Source organism: Salmo salar, chromosome 15 (assembly GCF_965601325.2).
Source record: "Salmo salar chromosome 15, fSalSal1, whole genome shotgun sequence".
Taxonomy (NCBI): Eukaryota; Metazoa; Chordata; class Actinopteri; order Salmoniformes; family Salmonidae; genus Salmo; species Salmo salar.
Window position 1 is genome coordinate 53,474,912 of NC_138305.1, and position 20,679 is coordinate 53,495,590.

Sequence of the window (20,679 nt, forward strand, 5' to 3'; positions counted from 1 at the left end):
ACTGATTGTCCAATTTTATTTTATTTTTTTGCTGCCTTTTAAACCTTGGGGAAGCTGTGATGACAGGTTTGATTTCTTTGTGATTTTCATAAAGCTGCAATTCATAACTTCTGTCCACGATTAAGGCTCTAAAGAAAAAACACCTCACTGTATGATATATTGACAAATACAATACATTCTCTATACATTGCACATCAAAAATATTAGGTTTTCCATATCTACATTTGAATTTTTTTAAATTATTTATTACAAAAAAACACAAGGAAGGGGTAACATTAAAGTATTAGAACATGAAGGACAAACAATACACCATCAAGACACTATCAAACATGTAGCAGTCTTTCCGCAACAGCCATCCTTGTGTGAGGGTGCGTGTGCATTCCATATCTACATTTACAAATAGTACAAGGAGTAGTTTGCACCTCGATAAACTCAACATGATAAAATGTGGTTCATATGCTCACAGCCATAAAACAGTTGGAAATGTCCAATAAAACACACCTCAATGTGAAACCATATCATCCATTCTATAAACACTTTGATTCCGTTGAAATTGTACTAATGTATCTGTGTTGGAACAGCACCCATCGTGGCAATCGGCATGCACTTTTTGGACACCATTCCTTCCTATCAGTAGCCTGTAGAACTACTCCAATGAGTAACATTACTACGTTCATATTATAAATACTGATAATATTGACCTGCTACATTACAGTTCATTCTTCCTCCATATGGGGCCGCTGGAACAGGGCAAAGGACTCTAATACGAAAGCTCTGCATATGGGGCAGTGTTGGAAGCGATGGACACAGCCGTCACACACACAGGCGTGCCTGCAGGGCAGCAGGACGCGGTTAACAGGTGCATTCTGACACACCACACACTCTTTGCCTTTTCCCTCCTCTGACCAGTCCTCTTCATCTTCCATTGCTGGCATCTTTTCCTCCTTTCTGGGTTCTCTTCTCTGTGTTTCTGGTGGTGCCTCTGTGCTACGGTCGGGGTCAGTCGCCTCCGACAACCCCATGCTCTCGGCTGACATAAATAGTGGCTGGAGGACACAACAGATAACATTACATTTGTAAGGATGTCAACTGCCAGCATCAGACTTGCTCTTAACAGTGAACACTCTGTTCTAATAACTACAATAGCACACCACGTAAGAAGCAATGTTTTGGCAATTTGGCCTGCATTCTAAACGGTACGCTAGTATGGATATCGGAACGCAACCAAAGATCTGAAAAAAGTAATGATTGGCTACTGTAATCTCACTGAGCCCTTGTCCATTACCTTGAACAAGACATTCCTGCTACGTCAATGGGACTGGAGAAATAAATGATGAATTAACAAAAAATACAGCCGTACCTTCAACTCATACATGTTCCCTTGTGCCGTGAGGAGATATTGAAACAGGATCCGTGCCGACAGGCTGTATTTGTCATCTGGAACGTGAACCACTGTGACGCTGGCGACCTGAGCGAGAGGAACAATGAGGGATAATGAGTGTCACATCCCAGGACTGCACCCATGCCAGGATGGTAACTTTAAACCTAATGAGCACACCTTATATCGGGGTGTGGATTGCATCATTACCCCTAGGATAATACACATTGAAGTGATTGGACTTCATGGGCTGGTTTCCCGGACACAGATTGAGCATGTTCAAGGACTAGGCTTAATTTGTGCCCACGAAACTGGCCCCATGTGACGATGTTCCAAGTATTACCAAGACTGTCATACTAACAATGTTGTACGTGTCGCTTGCTTCAGATTCGGCCAGTGTGAGGACAGCCACTACGGGGTAGCGTTCCCGTGGCAAAAGCCCAAAATCAGTGATCCCCAGATCGGCTGGCATCTTGGTATAATGCTCCTCTCTGTCCTCTCCACTGATACTGAGGCTTTGGTTAAGGGGTAAAATACATGCAGGATGAAACTGAACTGAAAGACATGAAATTTTAGCCTTGCACGCACTCCATCCGTCTATCCTCAACCTTAGTGTCACAACTAAATATCATGATGATGAAATATGACATATCATACATCATTGAAACATGCATTAATGTGCATAAAAGACAAACATGAGCAAATAATATCTTCTAGAACCTGAATATTGGAAATCAAATGTTATTTGTCACAAGCCTTTCCCAATGATGCAGAGTAAAACAATTAATTTAAAAAAGTAACACAAGAGGAATAAAATACATACGAATGAAGCTACAGTGGGGGAAAAAGTATTTGATCCCCTGCTGATTTTGTACGTTTGCCCACTGATAAAGAAAGGATCAGTCTATAATTTTAATGGTAGGTTTATTTGAACAGTGAGAGACAGAAAAACAACCAAAATATCCAGAAAAACGCATGTCAAAAATGTTCTGAATTTATTTGCATTTTAATGAGGGAAATAAGTATTTGACCCCCTCTCAATCAGAAAGATTTCTGGCTCCCAGGTGTCTTTTATACAGGTAACGAGCTGAGATTAGGAGCACACTCTTAAAGGGAGTGCTCCTAACCGCAGCTTGTTACCTGTAAAAAAGACACCTGTCCACAGAAGCAATCAATCAATCAGATTCCAAACTCTCCACCATGGCCAAGACCAAAGAGCTCTCCAGGGATGTCAGGGACAAGATTGTAGACCTACACAAGGCTGGAATGGGCTACAAGATCATCGCCAAGCAGCTTGGTGAGAAGGTGACAACATTTGGTGCGATTATTCGCAAATGGAAGAAACACAAAAGAACTGTCAATATCCCTCGGCCTGGGGCTCCATGCATGATCTCAACTTGTGGGGTTGCAATGATCATGAGAACAGTGAGGAATCAGCCCAGAACTACACGGGAGGATCTTGTCAATGATCTCAAGGCAGCTGGGACCATAGTCACCAAGAAAACAACTGGTAACACACTACGCCGTGAAGGACTGAAATCCTGCAGCGCCCGCAAGGTCCCCCTGCTCAAGAATACATATACATGCCCGTCTGAAGTTTGCCAATGAACATCTGAATGATTCAGAGGACAACCGGGTGAAAGTGTTGTGGTCAGATGAGACCAAAATTGAGCTCTTTGGCATCAACTCAACTCGCCGTGTTTGGAGGAGGAATGCTGCCTATGACCCCAAGAACACCATCTCCACCGTCAAACATGGAGGTGGAAACATTATTCTTTGGGGTGTTTTTCTGCTAAGGGGACAGGACAACTTCACCGCATCAAAGGGACAATGGACGGGGCCATGTACTGTCAAATCTTGGGTGAGAACCTCCTTCCCTCAGCCAGGGCATTGAAAATGGGTCGTGGATGGATATTCCAGCATGACAATGACCCAAAACACACGGCCAAGGCAACAAAGGAGTGGCTCAAGAAGAAGCACATTAAGGTCCTGGAGTGGCCTAGTCAGTCTCCAGACCTTAATCCCATAGAAAATCTGTGGAGGGAGCTGAAGGTTCGAGTTGCCAAACGTCAGCCTCGAAACCTTCATGACTTGGAGAAGATCTGCAAAGAGGAGTGGGACAAAATCCCTCCTGAGCTATATACAGGGAGTACCAGTACCAGATCAATGTGGAGCTATTTACAGGGAGTACCAGTGCCAGATCAATGTGAAGCTATATACAGGAAGTATCAGTACCAGATCAATGTGGAGCTATATACAGGGAGTACCAGTACCAGATCAATGTGGAGCTATATACAGGGAGTACCAGTACCAGATCAATGTGCAGGAAGGAGTATGAGGTATTTGAGTTGGACACTGTATGTACATAGAGGCAGGGTAAAGTGACTAGACAACAGGATAGATAATAATAAGAGTAGAAATGAAGAACACATCATAGGACCATCACATATACAAAACATGTACTTATACTAACAACAACGATACAGATTATACGATTATCAGATTATCGCCTGTGAGAAGGATACTGGAAGCTTTGGCAGTGGTGGTACTGGAAGTGCAGAGCTTCCTGGAACAGATGTGGCGTGGCGAGCTTACTGGGGCCTTGTTGGTGGGTCTGTAGCGCCCCCTGTAGGGCATGGACACCACAACCCCAGTAACAACTCAGCACACAAGGCTCCAGGCAGCATGGAAGCAGGGACACACCCTCTGGAAAGAGGACAACAATGAATGATTCAAAGTGGCAGTCAGATGGGTGTTGGGGAAATTGGCATGGATGCAGTACTAGTTGTATATTTCCCTGGTTAACCACTCAATAAGAAAATGTGGTATATTTAAGCAATAAAGCCCGAGGAGGTGTGGTTTATGGCAAATATACCAGAGCTAAGGGCTGTCCTTTTGCACGACACAACGTGGAGTGCCTGGACACAGCCCTTAGCCGTGGTATATTGGCCATATATCACAAACCCCTGAGGTGCCTTATTGCTATTATAATCTGGGTCCCGGAAACTGGCTCTATGTGTGGTTTGTTGCATAATAACTGTCTTTGCATGCTCTCTCACCAGTCACAGAGGCCACCCCAGAGGACCCCATCTCTAGGGCAAAGGGGTTGGTCACCTGAACCATCCTCTTCTCTGGGGCAGGCAAGACTGACTCAGTCTCATCAGAGCTGCGGAGAATCACTGGGACATCGAAACCAAACCTATGGGAGATGTGGAACATAGGACAGAAAATCTGAATATGTCATGATGTTGTGTGTATAAGAGATCAGACAAGATGAGTGAAGTAGCCTTCAATATAACAACTTGATATTACGTGCACACCAAATTGATAAAAGTTTATAAAACAATTTCTGATTTTAAATGAAGCTCTCTAATAGCCTACCTTTTGATGTAAAGAAATGTGTAGAACATTGTAAATTGCTTTTAAACAAAAAAAAACATGTTATAATAAAACTAGTAGACGACTGTGCAGAACAGTGCATGTTTCAGTAAATACAATACCAGATACTGTATTTTTTTCTGAGGCAATGACACTTTGATTAACTTTCCCGAATGCCAGGTTTATCCAAGGTCCAACGCTACAAAGTTTCATTTTACCTGTTGTGTGTATGTACTGACATGCATGTGTAACTGATAGATACACACACACCCACAACATGTGAATATTTTTAAATGTATGTACATTGAAAAGTATTTTGTCTGTCATGTATATTTCGTTATGGGTCGCACCCTAATAAGACTAGCTGTCGCCATTGCCGTCGGCTAATGGGGATCCTAATAAATAAAATATAAAACATTTTCGCGCGTGCCTAACATTGCAAAATTGTATCACTCTGTATGCTGTCACGTGAAGTATCAAAGTTGCATCGCCGTTTGCAATCTTTATTACCGCAACAAAAACACAGGAGAAGTTGAGATTTACTGAACAAAATATAAACAGGGCCGATTGCTTAATGTAGGCACAGATAGTTAGCAACTTTATTTGTAGGCTAAAATAATAATTCCATTCAATAATAACAGCCTAATGTTGTTGTCATAACAAGGCATTTTGACAGGAACCTACCAGCCGAGGACCATGGCGGCGGTAACAACGAAACATAACGATATGACAGTAATGTAAAATAATGGAGAATATTCATACAACGTAATTAGAAACACAGCTGCCATTTTTTTAAAATCTTGGCTAAAGATAAATAAACCAATTTATGATTAAACCCGTGGAGAAAACAATATTCGTTTTCTTCAAAGCAGTTACTTCCGTCTTTCAACTACGGTGGCCAGTACACCATCTGCCCCTCATGCGCAATCTTTTCGCGCATTTGGGAGGAGGAACACGTAGCCTACCATTGTAATTATGTTGTAAGCAAATCGCAGATAGGCATGCGAATAGAATAAGTGAACAGGTAAACCTACTGGCAGTGACAAAATGGGTCTCTGAGTAGTAGGATATCTATCAGTAATTTCAAAAAGTCTCACATTTGGTAGCCTATATCTGGATACTGAGTGGATGAACCAGCTCAAAGATGGTGGCATTTGCAGTAATCAAGGAGAAGGTTTGGAAACCGTTAGTCCTGGACCTATGACTGTCAATCAAAGGTCAACAAGAGGCGAAGAAATCAATAAGTTTGAGAACGTAGGCCATATTGTTTTTTAGGGAACAAGCTGTTGAATTTTTTTTGTCAAGTCATGAGCAATTTTAAGGACATTAAGTCGACTACCCGTCGACTGAGCTCGGATAATAATTCCGTGAGCAGCAATGACTGGGATATGGCCAATGATGTCTTTGTGTCGTGCTACGAGGAACCGATGGGAGAGACTATACACGGGGAGATGGACTCGGTCCAGTCCGGCTTGGAAATGCACTTGCCTCCGCTGCTGCTAGGCGATCACCGTTTATCTCAAGACGGCATGATATTGGGCCTAGTGGAGGAAACTTACTCGGGCTATCACTCTCTCCCCGACTCAGGGACAGGCTATTTGGACATCACAAACGACCTGAAGTACACCGAAAGTGATGGGAATGTGACTACAAAGAAGCGGAACCGCTCCAACAGTTCCAGACACCGCGGGGAGGTCGTCACCGAGCTGGGACCCGAGGAAGTGCGATGGTTCTACAAAGAGGACAAGAGAACCTGGAAGCCATTTGTTGGACACGACTCTTTGAAAATTGAAGTCATTTACCGCAAATTATGTGAACTAAACCCCTGCAAGGTGAAATGTCGCAATCCCGCCATTGAACCAGAGAACGCCAGTGGGTCAGCCACGGGGTCCGAGGCCCAACCGGAGGACGTGGCGGAGGGGGGAGCTGTTCAAGCGGATCCGGCGACAGGGGAAGGGGAAGGTGGAGGGGAGGGAGGATACGAGACGGATGACATCGACTTGGATTCCATAAGTGTCAACGTTGAGGCTGTTTGCGTCAGAGGGGGTCTCTATGAAGTGGATGTCAAAGAGAAAGAATGTTACCCAGTCTACTGGAACCGTGAGTAGCCTATCACTATAGATGTTTCTCTCTCTCGTGCTATTTGTCTTGTTAATCCTGGTTTTATCACACTGATACCATTCCTATTCATGTCATAACAGTCCCACATCTGTCCGAGCATAGAGCAAAGTTAATAGCCTACTGCTCATTCAATACAGTTGGACCGACATGACCATACGTCGCAACCCCTTTGTCCACAGAGCAGGACCGTATTCCTGTGATGAGGGGCCAGTGGTTCATCGACGGCACGTGGCTTCCTCTGGAGGAGGACGAGAGTGACCTCATCGAGCTGGAGCACCTGGCCCGTTTTCGTGGACAACAGATGAGGGAGATCTACGAGACTGCCACCGAAGTGGTGACCACCACAGTGGACAGCAAGGACGGTAAAGTGGATGGACTCAATGGCAAGTGGGACGGGGGCGTGCCATGTCTGGCGTGACCGTGCTGATGAAGGGTGTATGTGTCACATTCTATGTGAATGATATAGATGAACAACACACACCGGTTCTGGGCCCAAAAATAAACACTTTGAATAAGGAAAGAAAATAACATGGCTAGAACGTCGCACATGGCTACTGCAGAACACAAAAACAAGCGATTCTTATTGGACAATTTCATATCCGTTCTGGACAATTTTCTTCCTTTTAGTACCAACTGAACACGACCCTTGATTGAGTGCATGCAAGTGGTGTATGGAAGTGGGATTTCTACAAAAGTCACTGGAGACTTAATTCACATTAACGGAAGGACGTTATTAGGTCTATGTTAATTAATTTTCCTCTTGATTCTCACAGCGATCCACAGTTTGAAACTGAGCCGAAGCCATGTGGACTGGCACAGTGTGGATGAGGTGTATCTCTACAGTGATGCCACTACCTCCAAGATCGCACGCACTGTCACCCAGAGACTGGGCTTCTCCAAAGGTTTGTGTCCCCACTGAGGTGAAATAAGAATCCTCTGTGTTTCACTGCCTACAACATGGTGTATAACACCTAACTTAAAACCTGCAGGTACAATTGTGCACCTATGGTTATAATGCATTATAAGCCTTGTCAAAGCATGTATGACACCCTTATAATGTATTTTTTTCCATCTCATAATGATCCTGACTAAAAACATAAATTTTGACAGAACGAACTAGCAGCCTTTTGTGGGATTTGCTCAAATATTGTGTTTCTATACTGTATAAAACGACCTTTACAGTGTCCTGTATAATAACTGGTATAATTCCCTGTGTCCTGTATAATAACTGGTATAATTCCCTGTGTCCTGTATAATAACTGGTATAATTCCCCTGTGTCCTGTATAATAACTGGTATAATTCCCCTGTGTCCTGTATAATAACTGGTATAATTCCCCTGTGTCCTGTATAATAACTGGTATAATTCCCCTGTGTCCTGTATAATAACTGGTATAATTCCCCTGTGTCCTGTATAATAACTGGTATAATTCCCCTGTGTCCTGTATAATAACTGGTATAATTCCCCTGTGTCCTGTATAATAACTGGTATAATCCCCCTGTGTCCTGTATAATAACTGGTATAATTCCCCTGTGTCCTGTATAATAACTGGTATAATTCCCCTGTGTCCTGTATAATAACTGGTATAATTCCCCTGTGTCCTGTATAATAACTGGTATAATTCCCCTGTGTCCTGTATAATAACTGGTATAATTCCCCTGTGTCCTGTATAATAACTGGTATAATTCCCCTGTGTCCTCCTCAGCTGGCAGTAGTGGGACGCGTCTCCATCGGGGCTATGTGGAGGAGGCAGCGCCCGAAGACACACCGCCCGAAACAACACACATTGTCTTTGTGGTGCACGGGATTGGCCAGAAGATGGATGAGGGCCGCATCATCAGGAACACAAGCATGTGAGTTACGGGAACAATGAGCTGTATAAAACCCTATCAGAACCTGCCATAGAGTTTCATACAATCTCATATGTTTATAATCTAGTATTATTGTAGGGAAAGTGAGCCAGAGTGGGAGAAAGGATAGCAACGATTGGGACCTGGAGGATTCAATCTAAAGCTGTCTCGGCACCATTGTTTATGATCACTTATTCACAGCTATGTTGTGCAATAGTAATGCGCTCATAAAGCTTCATGAAAAGGGTATTCCTAGGAAATATGGCCAAACATCCTTGGTAGCGTAACGTTTGTTTATGCACATCTGTGTCTGTGCCTTTACTCGTCTACAGGATGAGGGACGCTGCTCGGAAGATGGAGGAGAAGCATTTCTCCGATCGTTCCACAGAGCACGTGGAGTTCCTTCCTGTGGAGTGGAGGTCCAAACTGTGCCTGGATGGAGGTATGTAATGGCCAGTTTGGCCACACCTACTTTGTGACCTATTGAAGACCTTAGTGGTCGGGAAACGTTGTCGCCAATAAACCGCATGGTAGCATAGATGGCAGGGTGCAGAGTCTGGTTTTTATTGTTTGCTCCGGCACCTGCTCAAAGACAGTGGATATGTATGTGTATGTGTATCTTTTTCTTGTCTTGTCTCTCTTGCAATGAGACAACCCTGTATACGTAAAGGTGAAATAAAATATCCCTTTAAGTAGTAACGTCAGCTATTAGTGTGTATAGATAGATCATTTTGCTTGTAGTCCCACTGTTTGACATACCGGAGGGACTGAAATGTCTTTGTAGGTGACGGGGGTGTGGTGTGTGTGGTGTGTGTGTGTGTGTGTGTGTGTGTGTGTGTGTGTGTGTGTGTGTGTGTGTGTGTGTGTGTGTGTGTGTGTGTGTGGTGTGTGTGTGTGTGTGTGTGTGATTGTGTGATGGTTGCAGACACTGTGGACTCCATCACTCCAGACAAAGTTCGAGGACTCAGAGACATGCTCAACAGCAGTGCTATGGACATCATGTACTACACCAGCCCTCTGTACAGAGACGAGGTGAGACTCTCTTCATTAATGACACCACTCATTCATTAACATTCCAAATGAATGACCATAAATCCTATGAGCCCGTCCTCCCCATGTTTGGTGCCACCAGCCACCGCTGGTCTGTATGTCTGTTGGTTGTAGAGTAGACAACTATAGGGGCCCACTGGTCACTGTGAGTCAAATAAACATACAGTAGACATATGATAGTGTCCACTTTCGCATGCCATGTGTCTAGACACACACACACACACACACACACACACACACACACACACACACCACACACCACACACACACACACACACTTGTCTGCATGTCCCATGCATATTTTACCACATACAAGCACAGTCTCAAACTCTAATATCTACCAATTTGCAGTTGCAGCCTAATACACAAATGTAATTCATCATGCTTCGTGTGTCTGTAGATCACTAGGGGTCTAACTCAGGAGCTGAATCGGCTATACACACTCTTCTGCATGCGGAACCCCGAGTTTGAGGAGAGTGGCAAGGTGTCCATCGTGTCCCACTCCCTGGGTTGTGTCATAACCTTCGACATCATGACAGGCTGGGACCCCGTACGCTTCCGTCATGAAGAACTATCGCCGGACCCAAAAGAGATGCAAGAGTGCTGGCCAAGGTATCAGGAGCGTCACCTACAAGAGGAGCTGAGACTCACACGACTCAGGTAGGTAGACACTCAATAGCCAGGGTCAGGCTCTAATTTCCCCTCCCCCCAAAATATGATTTTGTTTTGTCATTGTTGTTTGGAACCCACTGCCCGCAAGTCGTTGTCAAGTTTGCCACCCCCCAACCCGTCCGTTGGTTGTGCCTGTTGAGCTGCCGTGTACGGAGCTTGTGCGCTCCCGGTATCCAAACATGCATGGCTTGAGAGATGCGATCACAGGTCAAGTGTTGGTAGCTAGCTACCTAGTTTATATCTCAACAGTACTGACAACAGTATCACCCCCACCCCAGGCTTGACTCGTTGCACACGGGATGCCGGGCGTGCATTGGCAGGACCCGTTGGGTGCCCTGTGTGTCCTGATAGGACCCAGGCCATACCCCCTCCTCTTTATAGAGCCCCACAGAGGTGTCATAATACCCATAAAACCTAACCGTCAAACGCAAATGGTTCCAATCGTTTTTCCACCATTCATTTTTCCCATAGGGGATTTTAGAAACGCTTAAAATAAGGGCTGTGTTTTGTGTAGGCGTACCCTGGCGTGCCGTTTTGATAACCATGTAAATCTCTCGGACAAGGTGACTTTTATCAATATATTTGTCTCTATTTACTTTCAGATTCAAAAAATGCTAATTAGCATCAAAGTAGACATCATGCAAGACTACAAATCCCTGCAAGCATGTCATCTTTAGATGGGACCTTTGCTAACGCGTAAATGTAAAGGAATTTAGACAATTTATTCATTACTACATTTAGCTAACATTAGATAGTTAATCTAGAGATTCTTACCTTTGCCTCGATTCAGCAGTCTTGTCCAGATCATCAGTTCTTTATGATAGGCACATTAGCAGCTAATTAGCATTTCATTTGTTGGGTGTAAATACAAGCAAAAATATTGATAAACGTCACGTTGTCCGAGACAGATTTACATGGTTATTAAAACGTCACGCCATAGTAAGCCAACACGAAACACAGCCCCTTATTTTGTGTTTCCAAAATCTCCTATGGGAAAAATGTATTGGACCCATTTCTCTGTTTGACCGCTGGGTTTTATGGGTATTATGACTCATACTGTTGTGCTCTATGGTGTTGTTAACACGTTTGTTGTCTTTGTAAAAAAAATAAACAGCAGCATAAAATTGTATTAACACTTGTTAACACTTGATTTAGCCTAAATCATCATCAATATTTGGTCTGGTTGGCTGATATCCGCAGCAGATAGAGGCAGAAAGACATATAGAGGTAAATCGCAATCAGTAAAAGAAATTGAGCTAGCTAACTTGTAGATTTACATCAATCATCAACATCAATGATCACCCGATTTTCCCGATGGCATTCATGTCTGTAAGAGGGAATGTAACTAGCTTGCTTACAATTTGTGATGATGAGAGAGTATTGTTGCAGAAATAAATAGGCCTTTGCCGAGATACACTATATATATAAAAAAAGAATGTGGACACCCATTCAAATTAGTGGATTAGGCTATTTCAGCCACACCCGTTGCTGACAGGTGTATAAAATCGAGCACACAGCCATGCAATCTCCATAGACATACTTTGGCAGTAGAATGGCCTTACTGACGAGCTCAGTGGCTTTCAACGTGGCACCGTCATAGAATGCCACCTTTCCAACAAGTCAGTTCGGCAAATTTCTGCCCTGCTAGTGCTGCCCCGGTCAACTGTAAGTGCTGTTATTGTGAAGTCTAGGAGCAACAACGGCTCAGCCGCGAAGAGGTTGGCCACACAAGCTCACAGAACGGGAAGTGCGTAGCGCGTAAAAAAACCATCTGTTCTTGGTTGCAACTCTCACTACTGAGTTCCAAACTGCCTCTGGAAGCAACGTCAGAACCAAGAACTGTTCGTCGGGAGCTTCATGAAGTAGGTTTCCATGGCCGAGCAGTCGCACACAAGCCTAAGATCACCATGCGCAATGCCAAAGTTTGGTGGAGGAGGAATAATGATCTGGGGTTGTTTTTCATGTTTTGGGCTTGACCCTTTAGTTCCAGTGAAGGGAAATCTTAACGCTACAGCATACAATGACATTCTAGACAATTCTGTGCTTCCAACTTTGTGGCAACAGTTTGGGGAAGGCCTTTTCCTGTTTCAGTATGATAAAGCCCCCGTGTACAAAGTGAGGTCCATACAGAAATGGTTTGTTGAGATCAGTGTGGAAGAACTTTGGGATTAATTGGAACACTAACTGCGAGCCACGCCCAACATCAGTGTCAGACCTCACTAATGCTCTTGTGGCTGAATGGAAGCAAGTCCCCACAGCAATGTTCCAACATCTAGTGGAAAGCCTTCCCAGAAGAGTGGAGGCTGTTATTGCAGCAAAGGGGCGACCAACTCCATATTAATGCCCATGATTTTGGACTAATATGTTCGACGAGCAGGTGTCCACATACTTTTAGTCATGTAGTGTATGAATTATTAAAGTATTATTTATTTTTTTATCTCCCTGAAACGTCTCTTCACGGCCCTGGCCAGGGTCAAATTCATTAGGCACCAAACAGGGAAAAAAACTGACTCAAACAGGGAAGGATTACTTAAACTTTTTGGATTTTTGGATTTTTGTTTTGCTACGGTGTGCCCTATTGAATACGACCCAGATCCCACCCTCATTTGTCCCCAGTGTTGAATGTTTATGTTTCATTTACAGTTGTGTGATAATATTGGTGTTGCATTCATGTCTAAAGGTTACGGGATTTGGAAAATCAGTTTGCTGGTTTGCAATCCCCATCATCTGAAGGTTCTTCTTCAGCCTTGAAATTTAAGGTGACAAATTCCATATTTCATTCCTTCTAATTGTTATGACAGATAGATTGAGCCATGGATTTAACCGCGGTTCCCCTCTGATTTTCTCTGTGCCTTTTATTTTGTTATAGGTGGAGAACTTCTTTTGCATGGGTTCTCCCCTGGCCGTGTTCTTGGCGTTACGAGGGATCCGACCGGGGAACAACGTGACCCAGGATCACATCTTACCCAAATCCATCTGCCAACGTCTCTTCAACGTCTTTCATCCTACCGACCCTGTGGTGAGCCAACCAACTGAACCAGACAGTAGAGTCATTCAGTCATGCAGTCAGTCACTGATGGTATACTGTAGCAGATCCGTAAAGGATTGGAAGGGAAAGGGGCTCAGGAAGGGCTTTGGTAGGGTTGGAAACATACCTGCTGTTTACGTTTGTGCTTCCAGAATCAAATCAAGTGGCTAGCTAGATAGTGTGCGTAAGATTTGGTTTTGGGTTCCGGTCCCGAGATTGCTGATGGCATGATGGAAGTGCTTAATGATGCCTATGGCTGTATTTTCAGGCGTACCGATTGGAGCCCCTAATTTTAAAGAACTACAGTAACATTTCACCTGTCCAAATACACTGGTGAGTAGTGGATTTAGTATATTATTTTGAATAGAATAGATCACAGTCAGTACACACACACACACACACACACACACACATATTGGGACAGCACAGAATCGGCAGCAGAGCAACACCCTTGGAGCAGTTTTGTACGAATCAGTGTTTGTGAATGACGTATTGTATTGTGACCGGGATCTACAGGTATAACACAAGTAGTCCGACTCCGTACGACCAGATCCGTCCCACACTTCTCAACCCTGCACTGAAGGAAAGTGCATCCGTCTCGGACACGGAGAGCCTCCCTAGCCCCTGTACCTCCCCCCCTCAGGCCCGAAGACACTACGGAGAGTCCATTACGAACCTGGGGAAAGCCAGCATTATGGGTGAGAGAGAGAATGAGAGACGGGGGGAGGGAGGGAGGGACATAGGGACTTTCAGTGATGGATTCTTCATTTTTATCTCCTTGCTTTTTAGACTTTGCTCTTTGTTTATCTTGTTGGTGTTTTTTACTTTGGTCTTTCCTGAAATTGGCTTATTTTATTATTTTATAGTAGAGAGAGTGGGCTTTTAGGCTTTAGTCAAGGACAGACCCACGGATGAAGATATATATATATATATACTGCTTTAGTCAAGGACAGACCCACGGATGAAGATATATATATATATATATACTGCTCAAAAAAATAAAGGGAACACTTAAACAACACATCCTAGATCTGAATGAAATAAATAATCTTATTAAATACTTTTTTCTTTACATAGTTGAATGTGCTGACAACAAAATCACACAAAAATAATCAATGGAAATCCAATTTATCAACCCATGGAGGTCTGGATTTGGAGTCACACTCAAAATTAAAGTGGAAAACCACACTACAGGCTGATCCAACTTTGATGTAATGTCCTTAAAGCAAGTCAAAATGAGGCTCAGTAGTGTGTGTGGCCTCCACGTGCCTGTATGACCTCCCTACAACGCCTGGGCATGCTCCTGATGAGGTGGCGGATGGTCTCCTGAGGGATCTCCTCCCAGACCTGGACTAAAGCATCTGCCAAGTCCTGGACAGTCTGTGGTGCAACGTGGCGTTGGTGGATGGAGCGAGACATGATGTCCCAGATGTGCTCAATTGGATTCAGGTCTGGGGAACGGGCGGGCCAGTCCATAGCATCAATGCCTTCCTCTTGCAGGAACTGCTGACACACTCCAGCCACATGAGGTCTAGCATTGTCTTGCATTAGGAGGAACCCAGGGCCAACCGCACCAGCATATGGTCTCACAAGGGGTCTGAGGATCTCATCTCGGTACCTAATGGCAGTCAGGCTACCTCTGGCGAGCACATGGAGGGCTGTGTGGCCCCCCAAAGAAATGCCACCCCACACCATGACTGACCCACCGCCAAACCGGTCATGCTGGAGGATGTTGCAGGCAGCAGAACGTTCTCCATGGCGTCTCCAGACTCTGTCACGTCTGTCACATGTGCTCAGTGTGAACCTGCTTTCATCTGTGAAGAGCACAGGGCGCCAGTGGCGAATTTGCCAATCTTGGTGTTCTCTGGCAAATGCCAAACGTCCTGCACGGTGTTGGGCTGTAAGCACAAACCCCACCTGTGGACGTCATGCCCTCATACCACCCTCATGGAGTCTGTTTCTGACCGTTTGAGCAGACACATGCACATTTGTGGCCTGCTGGAGGTCATTTTGCAGGGCTCTGGCAGTGCTTCTCCTGCTCCTCCTTGCACAAAGGCGGAGGTAGCGGTCCTGCTGCTGGGTTGTTGCCCTCCTACGGCCTCCTCCACGTCTCCTGATGTACTGGCCTGTCTCCTGGTAGCGCCTCCATGCTCTGGACACTACGCTGACAGACACAGCAAACCTTCTTGCCACAGCTCGCATTGATGTGCCATCCTGGATGAGCTGCACTACCTGAGCCACTTGTGTGGGTTGTAGACTCCGTCTCATGCTACCACTAGAGTGAAAGCACCGCCAGCATTCAAAAGTGACCAAAACATCAGCCAGGAAGCATAGGAACTGAGAAGTGGTCTGTGGTCCCCACCTGCAGAACCACTCCTTTATTGGGGGTGTCTTGCTAATTGCCTATCATTTCCACCTGTTGTCTATTCCATTTGCACAACAGCATGTGAAATTTATTGTCAATCAGTGTTGCTTCCTAAGTGGACAGTTTGATTTCACAGAAGTGTGATTGACTTGGAGTTACATTGTGTTGTTTAAGTGTTCCCTTTATTTTTTTGAGCAGTGTATATATAAATATATATGTGTGTATGCGTGTAATAATTTTTTTATTCTGTGGAAATACCTCCTTTTAGCTCGCTGAAACAGAAGTAGATTGCATAGCTGATGTAGCAGCAAGCCAAGCACAGAACCACTGTCCAGAAAACCCAGCCTCAACAAATCAATGGAAAGCGATTAAGTCTTGTCACAGGGATTGACACTATAGAACCTATGAATAAAGGATTTCCTTAATTCATGATTAGATATTATTTCTAACGAACACTTTGCAATATAGGACCAAGTCTAATGCAATTATTATGTAAATCAATGGGTGTGATAGGTACAGTATAGATGTTCCCTTGTTTTCCTGCCTATATCTGTGAGAAGTTAGACTTATGTGTTGTCAAATCAAATCAAATGTATTTATATAGCCCTTCTTACATCAGCTGATATCTCAAAGTGCTGTACAGAAACCCAGTCTAAAACCCCAAACAGCAAGCAATGCAGGTGTAGAAGCACCTGTCCTGTGCTGTGCCATGTGATCGTGAGTGTGTGTGCTTGTCTGTCTTTGAGTTTCGCTGTGTGCTCTCCGTCTTGGCAGGCGCGGCAAGTCTCGGCAAAGGCATCGGCGGGATCTTCTTCTCCCGCTTCTCGCGCTCAAGTGGTCACGTGGGCGGCGTGGAGGAGGAGCCTTCCGACTCGGAGGGCGGGGTCTTGGAGGGGGATAATGCCGTATCAGGGGAGGAGGGCGTGGCTGCGGAGTTAGTGGAGAAGTTAGCGGTAGTCGAGGAGACGAGAGAAGTAGAGCACTCCATGTCTCGTTCCAACTCGGCTATCCTGGACAACACAACACGTACGTATCCCTATACCAGATCTATTCAACCGAAGCATCTACCTTAGTCCTCCCCACAGACCTGGATCAATTATGTATTGCAAATATTTTATACTAAATAGTTGAGGTGTGCTTGATTTAGCTTGTCAGGCACAATCAATCAGTCAGTCAAATGTATCTGTAAAGCCCTTTTTACATCAGCAGTTATCACTTGCTTTTACAGTAACCCGGCTCTAGACCCAAGCAAAGGCAGAAGCAAGAGCACAGTGGCCAGGAAAAACTAATTGGAAGGAAGAAATCTATAAACTCTGCCCTGTAGTACAGTTCCAAAATGTATTCTTTGGCTGTCCCCATAGGGGAACTCTTTTTGGTTCCAGGTAGAACTATTTTGGGTTCCATGTAGAACCCTCTGTGGAAGGGGTTCTACCTGGAACCAAAATAGGTTATTCAAAGGGTTATCCTATGGGGGGGGGACAGCCAAAGAACCCTATGGGGACAGCCAAAGAACCAAACCAGTGTCATAACCAAATGTGCAAACTCATGCTAGGCAGGCTAAATCAAGCACATCGTAATTATTTTTAAGTATATGAAAAATGTATTGGAACCTACTCCCTCATTGTTTTCGGAAACCAGCAGTGAACTTTACTACGCACTATGCCATTTTGACAGAGGTTTCCCTATTGCATTTTGTAACTGCTTTGTCCCAGTATCTATGGCTAGAATTTAAAGTGCATGTTTTGTGTGTGTGTGTGTTTGTTCTAAAACTCTTTGTCTTTCTGTGTGTTACAGTGGAGTTGGAGAGGCGTATTGACTTTGAGCTGCGAGAGGGCATGGTGGAGAGCCGCTATTGGTCGGCGGTGACCTCTCACACTGCCTATTGGTGTTCCCACGACGTGGCACTATTTCTTCTCACTTTCATGTACAGACAGGAGTATCCCACTCAGCTCTCTGAGGATAACCCAGAGTTATCGTAACCCACAGCCAACACACACACAAACACACACAAACACACCCACTTGATCTTGCAACCAGACCGAGGAGACATATCTGTGTGTCAGAGACCACTCCACAGCCTGTGTTCAGCTGGTGGTCATCTCGTCAGAGACCGTTCCCTTTACCATATGGTTCTAATAGTGACTGTTCCTCTAATGTTCCCAATGCTGTCAATTCATCCACCCTGTGGGTTTATTGAATACGGTCTCCCCTCCAAAGCACCCACCAACCCCAATTAAGATTGTTCCTCTTTCCTGTGACCGTAAATGATGACTGTGTCTCTTGGAATGTGTTGGTGTCAGACACAGCTTTGACTCGGCCTGTGTGACTCCTGAAACTGTAGCCATGGCTCAAGCCTAACCTCTCTCAACTCTGAGCATCAACACTCATTCAGATGTTTAGCCTGTTGGGAGAGTTACATTCAAATCCACCCTTTCATGGTCTGAATGCCTCAGAGAAGCACACCGAAACCCATTCAATTGCATCGTTTGATTTCAACCCGTCAGGTCGATCAAAGTGGATTGTTATGGAAGGGTTGAAGTAGCCAGACGGAACACTGCACTCACCATTGTTTTATCCGCTCAGTCCGGTTTAACCTGGCTAGGGTTAAAGCCAAATGAATGATGATGACATTGGATGGAGCATACTTAAGACAAAATGAAGTGCAGCCCTATATACTAACTGTACTGCTACGACGATGCGTGGAGTCGCCAAATTATGTTTACACTAACTGACTAACTGCAAGACTAGCTGAAAGATACTAATGTTGGATACACAACTTTAGCAAAGTTGCCAAATACAGTTTTTGTTTAGCTCTCTCTTATAACAGTGGCAGGTTCGGTCGGTTTTGCCGGTCCATTAGGAAGGCCACCGAATCGCTTTGTTCTATTGTGAATCGTCTTGATCGCAAAGAGCACTCCATTTGTAAAACTAACACTGACATGTTGCACATATACGGTAGCTTTACATTTTTCTGCACTTTCTAGTCAGGCAACAAACAGAGATACGACATATCAGTAAAACAAGAGGAACACACACACACACACGAAGGACCCAAAATGTTTCATGCGCATCCACGGAACTAAACAGAGTTGCAGTGGAGAAGTCTGCTGAGTTCACTCCTTATTATTCTAACACTTTATTTAAATCAATAACTATTCGGGCCAAAATGAAAATGAAGCATGATATGCAGTATGTACATAGACAGGGATGAATATGCTCTGTTTAAGATTGTCTTGCTAGTAGTGAGGGATTGTAGCATGCAGGCTCATTGAAAGCCACCTGGAGGGTTCCTCCATTATTTTTTTTAAAGTAAAAAAGAATAATATGTATTACACTAACACCGAATGACATCACTCAAATTGGATCTCTGCCATAATCAAGGATCAATCAAGCTTGCCATCAGGAAGTTTTTTTATATATATGTTTGGTGTCATGTATTTTGTACAAAGTATGACTTTTTACTTTCTTGTGAATGTTTGCTGTTTTAAGTTCTCCTCGGATGTGTTTGAGTGCATCCCTTGTTAAGTCATACTGTCAGATTCCTAGGTATGCTACTGTGTCATCCCATTGCATCTGCGCTTACAAATGCCTGATTCACACTATGTGGCCGAGCCCAACTGTGCTGTGCTGGCACAGATTTTTTATTTTCACTTTGTCCTTTCTAGCATCATTCCAGCAACTATGGTGTATACGTAACCAGGCCAGTCCAATACAGCTTGATTAAGTTTGGCTCAGTCGTGTGAAAAGAGTATTTAGAGAATTTTGTTCGTGCTTCTCTCCTTGGTTTGGCATATCCTGGTTTACATGTCACACTGTCACTGTTACACTCAAACATAGCAAGCTGATACCTCCTTCTTCCTTATGATAGAACTTACCCATTCATGTGCCATAATGTGTAACTGACATAGATGTCTTCTCTTAATTGTGCATAGAGTTGTCGTTCGAGGCAAAATGTACTGTACCCTAAGGGCATTGAATTGTGATTGGTTGTGTTGTGGGTAGTCCATTCTTCAGCTATACTCCCATTTGCCTTGCACCAGAGGACACTGCTTTTCTGTCATGTTTTCTCTTACTGCCCAATCCACTGTCATGCTCATTGCTCACTCTTTTTAAACCTGTGTTTTGTTCAAATTAATGATGTAATGCTTAACCTTGTTAAACCTTTTGTTATACATTAAAATGTATCTCTACAGCTGTCTGTCTGTTGTCTGTTTATTGAAATGTACTCATGAACAAGGACAAGACAGCCCATCATCGGTCATTCCACCAATTAGGTGCCTTTTGAGTAGTGTAACGTCACCTAATTTTAACATTCTGTCAAAAAGAGCACATGTTCAAACCTAGCAAAAAACAGATGGCTTTCCCCTCTGAAGAGGTTAAATAAAAAAATACTTCAGTAAGTGCCAAATAAAGTAACAAGGTTGACCGTAACAGTGTTGACGACTTCATCTTAAATCAGCCATAAATCTCCTGTGACGGGGAATGGAAGCTTGTTGTGTGCAACAGGGAGGGGAATCGAATGCAAGCTTGACAATTGTTATATTTATTGTGAAAACATTTCTAGCTTGGCTATGGGTAACAGGGTTGACGTGTTATGCTCAGCCTTTTTAAGTTTTCAACCACAAAACACCAGAAAATGGGCAAAAAGAATAGAACCAGATCACTATGATTTGACTATTTGATGTTCAATGTGTCTTCAGATCTTTTTTTTAAGGAGTAGTTTCACCATATTAAAACGAGAGTTCAGGTCACATGACAGGGTTGACCTTAAATTGAGGGACAGTTAATTTTTTATTTCATTTTTACCTTAAAATGAATCACTAATCACATGAAATACA

At 43.9% G+C, this 20,679-nt stretch overlaps 2 protein-coding genes across 5 annotated transcripts; one reads left to right on the forward strand and one right to left on the reverse strand.

Annotated features, from left to right (window-relative positions):
- Window positions 1-2: 2 nt before the first annotated feature.
- On the reverse strand, window positions 3-5,666 carry cgrrf1 (cell growth regulator with ring finger domain 1). 3 transcript variants are annotated; one of them, XM_045695219.2, is made up of 7 exons: window positions 5,441-5,645; window positions 4,760-4,797; window positions 4,438-4,577; window positions 3,904-4,084; window positions 1,740-1,887; window positions 1,361-1,468; window positions 3-1,046 (listed from the first exon to the last, which is right to left on the reverse strand). In XM_045695219.2, exons 1-7 carry the CDS (start codon window positions 5,474-5,476, stop codon window positions 717-719), a joined length of 981 nt encoding a protein of 326 aa, XP_045551175.2. In that variant the 5' UTR covers window positions 5,477-5,645; the 3' UTR covers window positions 3-716.
- Window positions 5,662-20,033, forward strand: ddhd1b (DDHD domain containing 1b). 2 transcript variants are annotated; one of them, XM_014144959.3, is made up of 13 exons: window positions 5,662-6,856; window positions 7,057-7,260; window positions 7,651-7,779; window positions 8,582-8,729; window positions 9,059-9,168; window positions 9,652-9,758; window positions 10,177-10,436; window positions 13,129-13,207; window positions 13,318-13,467; window positions 13,745-13,809; window positions 13,993-14,174; window positions 16,616-16,867; window positions 17,636-20,033. In XM_014144959.3, the coding sequence occupies exons 1-13, from the start codon at window positions 6,064-6,066 to the stop codon at window positions 17,818-17,820; spliced, it is 2,664 nt and encodes an 887-aa protein (XP_014000434.1). In that variant the 5' UTR covers window positions 5,662-6,063; the 3' UTR covers window positions 17,821-20,033. The 2 variants fall into 2 exon arrangements, with proteins under 2 accessions (XP_014000434.1, XP_014000435.1); XM_014144960.3 differs by having other exon boundaries at window positions 7,057-7,239.
- The last annotated feature ends 646 nt before the right edge of the window (window positions 20,034-20,679 follow it).

Coding starts and splice junctions, on each gene's coding strand:
- cgrrf1 (XM_014144714.3), bottom strand. CDS start 5,544: ATGGCAGCTGTGTTTCTAATTACGTTGTATGAATATTCTCCATTATTT. Junction 4,085..4,437: donor TGGGGTGGCCTCTGTGACTG/GTGAGAGAGCAT, acceptor TCCTCTTTCCAG/AGGGTGTGTCCCTGCTTCCA. Junction 1,469..1,739: donor CAAGCGACACGTACAACATT/GTTAGTATGACA, acceptor CCTCTCGCTCAG/GTCGCCAGCGTCACAGTGGT.
- ddhd1b (XM_014144959.3), top strand. CDS start 6,064: ATGAGCAATTTTAAGGACATTAAGTCGACTACCCGTCGACTGAGCTCG. Junction 10,437..13,128: donor CTGAGACTCACACGACTCAG/GTAGGTAGACAC, acceptor TCATGTCTAAAG/GTTACGGGATTTGGAAAATC. Junction 13,810..13,992: donor TCACCTGTCCAAATACACTG/GTGAGTAGTGGA, acceptor CGGGATCTACAG/GTATAACACAAGTAGTCCGA.